At 47.8% G+C, this 10,019-nt stretch overlaps 4 protein-coding genes across 6 annotated transcripts; 2 read left to right on the top strand and 2 right to left on the bottom strand.

Annotated features, from left to right (window-relative positions):
• Positions 1-664: 664 nt before the first annotated feature.
• On the bottom strand, positions 665-3,504 carry LOC131208814 (major facilitator superfamily domain-containing protein 1-like). Its single transcript, XM_058201714.1, has 7 exons — positions 3,351-3,504; positions 2,835-3,071; positions 2,276-2,552; positions 1,455-2,189; positions 1,282-1,394; positions 1,123-1,219; positions 665-1,058 (listed from the first exon to the last, which is right to left on the bottom strand). Exons 2-7 carry the CDS (start codon positions 3,055-3,057, stop codon positions 896-898), a joined length of 1,608 nt encoding a protein of 535 aa, XP_058057697.1. The 5' UTR covers positions 3,058-3,071; positions 3,351-3,504; the 3' UTR covers positions 665-895.
• A 499-nt stretch (positions 3,505-4,003) lies between these two features.
• Positions 4,004-5,079, top strand: LOC131210312 (vesicle transport protein SFT2C). Its single transcript, XM_058203539.1, has 3 exons — positions 4,004-4,262; positions 4,329-4,480; positions 4,546-5,079. Exons 1-3 carry the CDS (start codon positions 4,068-4,070, stop codon positions 4,814-4,816), a joined length of 618 nt encoding a protein of 205 aa, XP_058059522.1. The 5' UTR covers positions 4,004-4,067; the 3' UTR covers positions 4,817-5,079.
• A 118-nt stretch (positions 5,080-5,197) lies between these two features.
• LOC131208369 (coiled-coil domain-containing protein 28B) lies at positions 5,198-7,385 on the top strand. Of its 2 annotated transcripts, none has more exons than XM_058201101.1 (4): positions 5,198-5,559; positions 5,673-5,829; positions 6,491-6,571; positions 6,638-7,385. In XM_058201101.1, exons 1-4 carry the CDS (start codon positions 5,416-5,418, stop codon positions 6,871-6,873), a joined length of 618 nt encoding a protein of 205 aa, XP_058057084.1. In that variant the 5' UTR covers positions 5,198-5,415; the 3' UTR covers positions 6,874-7,385. The 2 variants fall into 2 exon arrangements, with proteins under 2 accessions (XP_058057084.1, XP_058057083.1); XM_058201100.1 differs by having other exon boundaries at positions 6,146-6,571.
• LOC131208370 (cytochrome c oxidase subunit 7A, mitochondrial) lies at positions 7,007-7,744 on the bottom strand. 2 transcript variants are annotated; one of them, XM_058201102.1, is made up of 2 exons: positions 7,585-7,744; positions 7,007-7,362 (listed from the first exon to the last, which is right to left on the bottom strand). In XM_058201102.1, the coding sequence occupies exon 2, from the start codon at positions 7,349-7,351 to the stop codon at positions 7,127-7,129; it is 225 nt and encodes a 74-aa protein (XP_058057085.1). In that variant the 5' UTR covers positions 7,352-7,362; positions 7,585-7,744; the 3' UTR covers positions 7,007-7,126. The 2 variants fall into 2 exon arrangements, with proteins under 2 accessions (XP_058057085.1, XP_058057086.1); XM_058201103.1 differs by having other exon boundaries at positions 7,484-7,603.
• Positions 7,745-10,019: the final 2,275 nt, after the last annotated feature.

The raw sequence follows: 10,019 nt of genomic DNA, 5'->3' as shown, positions 1-10,019 counted from the left end.
TCCTCGAAATACGCAGTGAATGTAACCAAACGCGGCGATCGATAGTACGAACATAATTCAATTTATTTTCAATAGAAACTGGTGTTTGATTTCCATTTTTCGAATCAATCCAAAATCGAAGCAGAGCCCGCCACGTGTTTGATCGAGTTGCGTGCAATATTGTATGCCTCAGAACCGTACTGCACGCAACACGGACCGTCGTGATTCGGCGGAAAGAACATTTAAAGAGCAAGGTTTTTATTAAATTGAAAGAACTCAGCGACAGCAAACAGTAATGTGTAATCGCCAGGTTTAACCATCGACACATATTCTTTATTTTGTGACATACAATTATGTGTATATATGTATATTCGCACATCAAAGTCCAGCGGCAAACAGGGACTGATATATGTAGGTTTTCTACCCCCCGGGGGGTGAGATATGTTGTATAACAACATCGAATTGATGCTATTCGCTAACACTAACGGCTGTATAATGCACGGGAACTTTCACTCGACTTGTGCGGTATCGACTGACGCTCGAATATAACTTTTCCTGCTTCAAAATTTCCCAGCTTTCAGTTTTCTTTTTGGCATCATTGGCACTATCTGCGGAAGGAAACTGACTAATAACATTAATCAAAAACATCTGGTGCGGAGCCTCCAACAGAATCTAGAAGACTGAATGAGTTTCAACATTGGTTTTAATACTCTTGACCCTCAGCCTCAGCCCAGGTAACTACCCGGTGGTTCACCTCTCCCATCATTCCATCCCATCATTAAAATAGCAAACGGTAATGTACATCTAAAACAATAAGAACGTGGCTACGGAAATACTCGACATTACACAACACACAATACACAGCCTCCAATCGGAATGCTCATTCCCAGCGTGCAACAATGGCCACGTGTTTCGCCTACTCCACGAGTGGCTCCGTGTCGCTTTGGGTTGGGGTATCCAGCACGCGGTTCAAGTAGCGATTGCGGATCGTTTCTGGGTCCGCTGTTAGAAGGTCCCGTCCGAGCCGGCCATCTTCATCCGACGGTCCCGCATTATCCGACGAGCTCTGTTGCAGGCAGCTGAAAGAGGCAACGGAAGGTGGTCAGATCCGTGTTGGTGCAATTTTGGGGGGACAACATTTACTTTTTAGCGTGTTTAGCGCGGTCGGCTGCACTCATGTTCAAAACGCCATCATTGCTCGCATCGTACATCCAGATAACGATCGTGGCCAGCAGGGAAACTGTTTACGAAAAGAGCGTTTTCAGTGTTTGCTTTGGCACACACTTCGGATCATTTTCTTACCGATTAGCCAACCCATGAAGAAGATTTCCAGCATAAAATATCCACCCTTGTCTACGATGATGCCCGAGATCATCGAAATCACGGCCAGTCCAAGGTTCTGCACCGATTGGCATCTGAAAGATCGAACCACTGTTAAAGTTTATGCCGAAAGACACACCCGAAACCATGCTTACATGCCGTAAGCGGTGCCGAGTTGATATTCCGGCACGATAAGTGCCACGAGCGGCCACAAGCTGGAGGCGAGCATCGAGTAAGCCAAGCCCATCGTAATCATACCGACGTACGGGTTCAGGTAGGAAAAGGCGAGCATACCGTGGGCCGTGATCGTGACCACCACCGACAAGAACACCCACAGCACGTTCCGTCCGAATCGGTCGACCACCAGCCCGAACAGTGGGCTAGCGACGGCCGCAATAATGTAGACGATCGAGTTGACCGTGTTGGCGTCCTCGGCACTGAAGTCGAACTTGCGCATGAAGAACACCTTGCCGAGGGCGATGAACGGAAAGATGGCCACGTAGTATGCCACACAGATCACCGTCACCATCCAGAACGACACCTTGAACGTGCGGACATCCGACAGCTTCGCGACCTCACCACCGGGGGGCATATCGTTGCGCTTCAGAATACGCGCCGCGCGACGATCCATCCACCCCAGAATCAGCGCACACAGCATCGACATGACGCAGGTTAGTGTGGCCAGCAAAAGGACCACTCCGGTGCACATGTGCCCCTGGTAGCCCAGGCTCTTCACGTACTTGTAGATAGGGACCATCACCAAAAAGTTTACCGTCGAGCCGACCCGGGCAAAGGACAGTTGCAATCCGAACACCATGTTCAGTTCCTTGCCCTTGAACCATAGCACCGCGTAGCTGTTCTGTGCCACGGCAAGCGATTCCGCTCCGATTCTGAGAAGCCATCGAGTAAGGGAAGACAAAAAATAGCAATACAGGTCAGAGATAGGTCAACCGGTCAAAAGCGAGTACCGCCCTACCCAAACATAAAGCGTCCGACGATCATCAGCCAAAACAGGTTGATAGTGGCGCCCATGGCAAAGATCAGCTGGCCGATCAGCAAGATGAACATGTAGATGATCGTGCCCAGCCGGATGCCAAACACTCGGTCCATCAGAAAGCCACCGATGAAGCAGAGGATCACATTGGGCCACGAGTAGATGGAGTACAGCATCACGAACTCGGTGGTCGTCAGATCGAGATCCGATTTGAACGTGTCCTGCAGGGCGCCCGGATTATCGTAGCAGAAGTATGATCCTAGGTAAGTGGAAAGAAATTAATTCATCAGCAGCGAAGATTAATGGACTGCGGGAAGAGCGCGCTGATAGCTGGCCGCACGCGATCCCGGCCTGGCCCGGCCGACACACTTATGTCCACAGATCAGCTGTGGCGGCAACGTCCGCTGGCGCACGGACTTTTCTTATCGTGTCCGACAGACGCAACTAAATAGCGTCATGCACTCTCCGTAATCACAGCGTGCCGTGGCAAACAGGAACCGGGTCGGACGGTAATTGCGGCGGAAAATGGCGCGTCACTTACCGAAGCCGACCAAGCACATCAAGATAAGGGCCTGGAAGCGGTGTAGTGGCGAGTTAGGGTTGCAGCACGCGCTGGCCCCGCATCCAGTCAGACGTTCGGTCAGCTCGTCGTCATCGCTTGGCCGGCCTAAGCGGGTGGCTCGCGCCGTGGGTTCGTCAGTGTCCGTATCCGCCTGCAGGATTGGGCGCCGGGCTTCATCTTCATCCTCGTACGGGCGGGGCATTCTCCTCGGGCGGGCTGCGGATCGATACAAACAACGATGCAACAGATGAATCGGTCGAAGAAGAGGACGGCCGATTGACATCTCAGCACAAAGTGAATGACAAAGGGGCGATGCTCGCGATGCGGGTCACTGATGACTATTGCGCGACCCACATCCGTTACGTGTGCGGTTCTTGTGAACGCGTGCGGAAATACGCCCCAATTCGCGGAACCAGAGCCACTGCGGCAACACCCATAGCGAAGAGAACGGAGATAAAAACTAAAACTGATCACCCCACAAAACAGCCCACCTACCAACGGAAGGATGTTTTACGGGAATCAGAGGCCAATAATTAGCGTGTAAACTGCCACCTCAAACACTCTTAGCACTTCTCGCGGACCGAGGTTTTCGAGGACAAAAACAAGACTGCGAAGATGGATCGCGATTCTCGCTGGATCGCGCTCTCACTCTCTCACACTCTTTATCTCTCGCTCGTTCTCACGCAAGAGAACGATTCTTCTATTCTGCTAGCAGCAACCAATATTCCGATTTGCCTGCTGAGCACACAAAAAAGAACTTCGCAGCTTCCGTTTTGTTAATCAATAATTGACATCGTGTAGGAGAAATCCATCGATAAAGAGCATATCGCAACATAATGAGAAAAAAATGATCACAACAAACAATTCTGGCAAAACAAAGCCGTTTACAGTGCACGGTTCGTTTCTGCACTAGGTTATGGAAACGCGATTTACCACAGGATCCGATTTGTTGGCTGATTGCTGATTAAAAATCAATCATGTAGAGCAGAGGGAAACACAACAACGAATTTGATTTTCATGCGTTTCTATAGAAAACACAGTAAAACATCTTACAAATTCCACACTCCGCAAATTGAACACTCATTTTGAAGCGCCAGCTGTCGCCAGCTGTCAGCTGTTGATGCTCTTATTGTTGTTGGAGAAAAGGATCGACGTGGGATGAAAACAAACAATTTTCCTGTGAAAGTGCTCTGAAACAGCTTCCCGATCACGATGGCCGATCTGAAACGCGATCTAGACGAATACCTGCTTCTGCAGGCGGATCAGAAGAAAAGTTTCAAGCTCGAAATGCCAAAAATCCCCACCATCCCGACGCCTGGCCTGGTTGGTAAGCTTTTCGGTCGTAACCAGGAACCAGAGGCGAACAGTTGGCTAAAGGACACGCAGGACACTTGTTGCCCGAAGTTGGTAAGAGTTTTACGTTGTGCGTGGAATGGAGAACCGCATTAACCATCGTGATTCCATCCACTACAGTCCCGGATACAAAGAATCGTGGGCTTCGTAACGTGCATGGGACTGGGCATATTCTGCATGATTGTTTCCACCTTCTACATACCCGTGTTGATACTGAAGGCAAGAAAGTTTGCTCTTTTGTACACCCTCGGCAGCGTTTTCTTTATCATGAGGTAAGATTAACGACGCTGGGGTCGACCGTCGATCAGCTAATCCGCTTCCGTTACCGCCTTTCCAGCTTTTCATTCCTAAGCGGATTCGGTGCGATGTTCCGTCAGATGTTTTCGCGTGAACGGGTGACAATGTCCATTAGCTACAGCTGCTGCTGTGTGGCCACACTCTACTTTGCAATGGTTGCACAAAGCACGGCGTTCACGGTTCTGTTTGCAGTTGCACAAATAATTACACTCCTGTGGATGATCCTGGCCGCTGTACCCGGCGGCATGAGCGGAGTAAAGTTCTTCGGCAGTATGTTCCGGAGTTCGGTCAGCAGCACGCTGCCGGTGTAAGGGCCCACGGTGCGACGGTCATTTGCATGGACAAGTGTGATATCATATTGTAGTTGTATAGGATAACAGAGATTAAGATATAGGCATAACCAAACCGCCAGCTCGGCCATCGGAACGCCTTCCACCAGAAGCGAGATCGAGCGTCGAGAGCACGAGTATTTTATGGAGTAAATTGGATAAATAAAAGTCCCCATAATGTTGTTCGCGAGTCAAACCAAAATCTGTAGTAACAACCAATTCAACCATAATTTCAAAATTTGCCTATGAACGATTTATTGTGCTTAGATTCGATTTTGTTTTACTCACTGGCAACACTGGCTGTCAAATGAGTGACAGCGGTTTGATGGTAAATAAAGACCTGGCGATTGGGGAGCAATAAAACTCACAAAAAGCGAAAGTTCGGATTGTTTGGGGCCGCGCTGGTTTCGGAAGTCTGCTGGCACACCGCGAATTCGGGGAGTGATCCTGTGCCCGAAAATGCGACATTAAAACCCTGCGAGGACGTGTGAGTGCGCGTGTGTGTTCGTTACGGAGCGGCCAAGAGCCACCACAAAGCCACAAAGGCGTGGACCAAGGAGCGTAGGACTTCCCCGCACAAGATGGAGTGCGACGATGCGGCCGTTGAGCGCCAGAAGCTGGTGTCGAACGATGAGGAGGACGACCAGAACACGATAACGAACCTGTCCTCCAGCGGGCAGGCCAAATCCGTACAAACGCCCATCTCACCCGTACTCAGCAACAAAGTGAGTCATCGCCCCAGCGTACTACTATCATTCGTAGCACCCTACGTCAATGACCCTACGCCCTCACTCAACACCCTCGACGTTCCCTTATCTTTGTCTCTGTCTCGCTGCAGCTATTTTCCAGCGGCGAAACGAGCCGCAGCCAAAACTCGACCAACTATTCGCTGGGCAAAGGAATGCCGAACGAAGCTCCACTGACCACCAGACTCAACTACGTGAACGAACGTAAACCGCAGGACGCCAAGCCAAAGGCCAAGAAAGTGCAACGAGGTATGTTCGTGGAGCGACGGTTCCCCGGATCCTATGAGTCGTTAGGACGTTCACAACACTTGGGCCATCTGTGTGTTTATTTTCGTTCTTTCGGTTTCATTCTCTTCTGCTTTTCGACCATTTGCAGCCTCATTTATTCGGTTCAGTGTTTCGTTTGGTTTTGATTTTTTGGGTTTCATTTTGTTTCTTTTTTATTTTTTTCTTGTTTCATAATTTTGTGACCCCGTTTCGGTTTCCCGGGTTTTCGTTTGCCTCGCGTTTACGTTCCCGTGGCTTCGGTGATTTCTACGGTGACGCTTGCTCCCGGATGGCGTAGAGCACGCCGTCACTAGCGATACCACTCCCCCCAGCACCAGTAGTAATCTCCCCGAAGAACCACCGCCAACGGCCGTCCCCAGCAGTAGCGCTTCCCACATCCACCACCACCAACACCATCATCCCCCTCATAGTCAGCCAGAACCCCAATACCAACGGCCGAAGCCGCCTGACTCGCTGCCCTCGGCCAGCAGCGGAGGTGGTGCGGGTGGCGGAAGGCCACGCAACAACCCAAGTGCCAATCCTGTGTCTGCCTCCAGCATGAGTAGCAGCTCGATAGCGGGGCTGAACACAAAAGCGCACACTTTTTCCACCCGACCACTAAAGCACCATTCTTTCATATCAGAGGTACCCGATGTGCGGCACATGGAACGGGCCCTCCTGGGACTGCTGGAAGATTTTCACTCCGGAAAGCTGAAAGCATTCGGTAAGCATCCGTAGCGAGAAGATTAGCACCTTTTTCCAATGCCTCCGTTCCACTTCCACGGTCCAGGATCCGGCTGTACGATGGAGCAGATGACGAGCATCCGCGAGCAGCAGGAAAGTTTAGCCAAACTGCACTTTGACCTGGGCACGGAAGCATTTACCGGTGGTGGCACGACTGGTGGCAACACCAAATCGGACAACGAGCTGCAGGCGCAAAGCAATATGAAAAAGTTGGTCCAAAAGTTGGAGCAACTGTCGTTCTCGATCGAGAAGCTACACCACTCGAGCAACGTGGACAAGTAGGCCGAGAGAACGTTTAGAGTGTAGGAACCTAGTTTTAATTCATATCGAATCTTGGCAACACGACAGACTAGTAGGCCATGGCGACGGAAGCGGAATAGTTGCGCGCTGTTCTTTCGTTCAATTTTACTTCGGATTCTATGTTTTTAGTATGTATATTTTTGAATAAAACACAAATTCAATCCACAGTGGCGCGGTTTGCGTTCGTTGCTTAAAGTTTTATGATTTCAATCAAACTGCCAGGTGCGACGTGTACTTAAGCTTTCTTCTTGGCGAATCCCATCTCGTACACCATCTTCGCGATACCGAGCAGGCCGAGGCCGCACAGTGCCACAGTTACCCCGAACAGGGCCTTGTCCGCCGGTCCTCCCTTCAGAAAGACCGGTAGCTCGTTCTTTGCCTGGAACGTCTGCATCTTCTTACGTAACGATTCCGGCAGCTTGTCTGAGATCATTACCGGCGGTTCGGGATGGTGGCCCATTGCTGATGGAGCTGCAAAACGAACAGTGTGTCAGGATGCGTAGGAAACACGGGACGGACTGCCGTTGCGGACACAAAGAAAATTATGCAACCGCAACGGCGGGCAACGAGTCGAGTCGCTCTCGCCACTGACCATCTTGGGAACCAGGAGCACCCAAAACAAAGAGCGGCCTCCCAACACTCGTCTCCGCGCCAAAGGAAACAACCGAGAACCACTTCGCATTTCGTACTCACTTGATTTATACTCGGACTCGTGCGCTACGGAACGAAACTCAAAACGCGTCTGGCCGGCTACGCAACACCACTAGTGAATGCGCGCACAGAGGTTGCTGAAGAAAGCTCATTTTGTCTATCCTTTTAGTTCTCGTGAATGGCCAACTACGATACGCACACATAGCCAGCACAGTGAGAAGAGTCGTGTGTCAAACTGCATCTGAAGCGCGGGAATATTTTTAGATTTGCACGGACGATGCGACCGATCCAGCTCAATTGTTGCTCGAAAAAGTGCATCGCGCGCGTGCACTTGCCGTTGCCAATTTGGTGATCGAAAAAGTGCATTTAAACACCGGACCGTTGAGAAACTGCCCGACACGCGAAACGGAACATTGAGGACAATGAGACAAACGTTAGGATTTTTTACATAAAATATATTTCTGTTAAATTAAATATTGTTTTATGTGTGTATGTGTATGTATATATATATATATATTTATACGTATGTATATATATTAAGATAATTTTGTTTGTTTCGTTTTGCATTACTATGCATATATATTCATACATATATAGATATATATATAGATATATATGTATATATATACCTATATATACATAGATATATATACTTAATGTCCACTTTCAACATATACCATCTTTTTTTGTATTTTCGTCGATTATTTCCATGTACCCCCACTTATGTTTTACATTGTTTGTATGGTTTTTGTCGCGTATGTATTTTTTTCTTCATTTTTTCTTTACTTTTCCTCATAATATTTGTTATACAATTCAGACACATGCTCGTTTGTAGTACATAGGTCTTTCCAACTTGTAGAATTTGATTTACCTACAGCAACACAGGCGCACAGGCGTGCCTTCGCCGTTCCGTTTTTTATCATAATTATTTGCTCAAAGCCCATTTTTCTAGCCCCCACTATCAACCACCATCTGGCAGGCGCCGCTCCTCGTGCTCACTCCCCCACACGCGTCTCCGTCGTCCGTGTGCTGAAGGAGGCGTATGGACACACTCACCGCGTTCCGCTCACTCTCTGTACAAGTCCTTGTGTGTTGCATTCGTCGCAACGTGTGTTTTGTTGCATAAATCCTTCGTCGTCTGTTTGCGCCCCCGCATTTTGTGTTTTTTTTTGTTTCTTTTTACCCACTTTTGCTTTGCTATACCATTGTTTTTGTATTTACTTATCAAAAGCGTGCTTTTATGTATTTTTTTATTTGTTTTCTTCGTATGCTTTGTTGTATGCGGCGAGAAGTAAAATAGTTAAAATGGTACAAAAAAATCAGAATCCAATCAGATAGTTTATACTTCTTAAGCGAGATAAAAATATTTATATAAAAATGATCAATCAACCAACCAGTGTGTGTGTGTGTATGTGTTTGTGTGTGCTGGTGTGTCCGGGTGTGTTTGCTCTGTGTGTGCCAGCCTTGAATATGCCTCCCACCGTTAGGTTCCGCTTTACAATTGAACTACCCTTACTTCGTTCGATCATCATCAAACTCTGCCAACAAAAATGCCATTTTTGCCATCTCCCAATCCGTCGGGCTCAACAGAGGGACGCGAGAAAGGAAGCTCTGGGGTCGTCCTTCCCGTCCATCAACAAACAATCTACAAATCAATTCGTTCTATTTGCCTATACACTAACCCTTAGTAGTTTTTGCGTTGTTCCGGTTCAAGTCTGGTTTCGTGTTCCCAATCACTAGCGGCGCGCGCGCGCGTGGTGCCGAACTTTGAGTTTATCCATTCATTCATTCACGTTTCGTCCACATTAACATATTTCAAGGAGCATAAAGTGGAAACCTGGGCAACATCCGCCGCCGCGCCCTTTGCAGCGTCGTGTTTGTACCTTTCTTTTACTATATATTTTGAATTTGGATTCTTCACTACTCTAATCATTTGCCGTACTTTGCCGGTCCCAACCTTCCTTCTGTCCCACTTATAGGGTGCATTTCTCCTGCTTATTGTGGCCGTTTCGCAGAAACAATCCTAAACAGTTGTTGTTATTCAATTTTCTTCATTTGTTTTTTCTTGCTCTCTCCCTGCAAATATTTACAATTCATTCTATAACAAAGCTATAACCGAAACAAGAAAACAAAAAATAAAACAATTTTTAGTCACTTTCAGTACTTTTGTTAACCCATTTTTCTCTCCCTCTATTTTTGTCACTCTTCATTTGCTTTGCTTTGCTGTGTTTCATTTGTTTGATTTAGGCGCCATTAATTGTTGTAACATATTGTGTTTTTCCTTTTTTTGTTAATGTTTTTACGTAGTGTGATATTCAAACGTTGTTGCCTCAAATGCGCATATTACCCAATGGCAGACACACAGACAGACAGACAGACAGTCAGACAAACATACATTTATAGATTCCTTCTTTTCTTTCTTTCTTTCTTTCTTTCTTTCTTTCTTTCTTTCTTTCTTTCTTTCTTTCTTTCTTTCT

The sequence above is a fragment of the Anopheles bellator genome, chromosome 2, assembly GCF_943735745.2.
Source record: "Anopheles bellator chromosome 2, idAnoBellAS_SP24_06.2, whole genome shotgun sequence".
Classification (NCBI taxonomy): domain Eukaryota; kingdom Metazoa; phylum Arthropoda; class Insecta; order Diptera; family Culicidae; genus Anopheles; species Anopheles bellator.
This window is presented reverse-complemented; position numbering and strand designations above follow the sequence as displayed.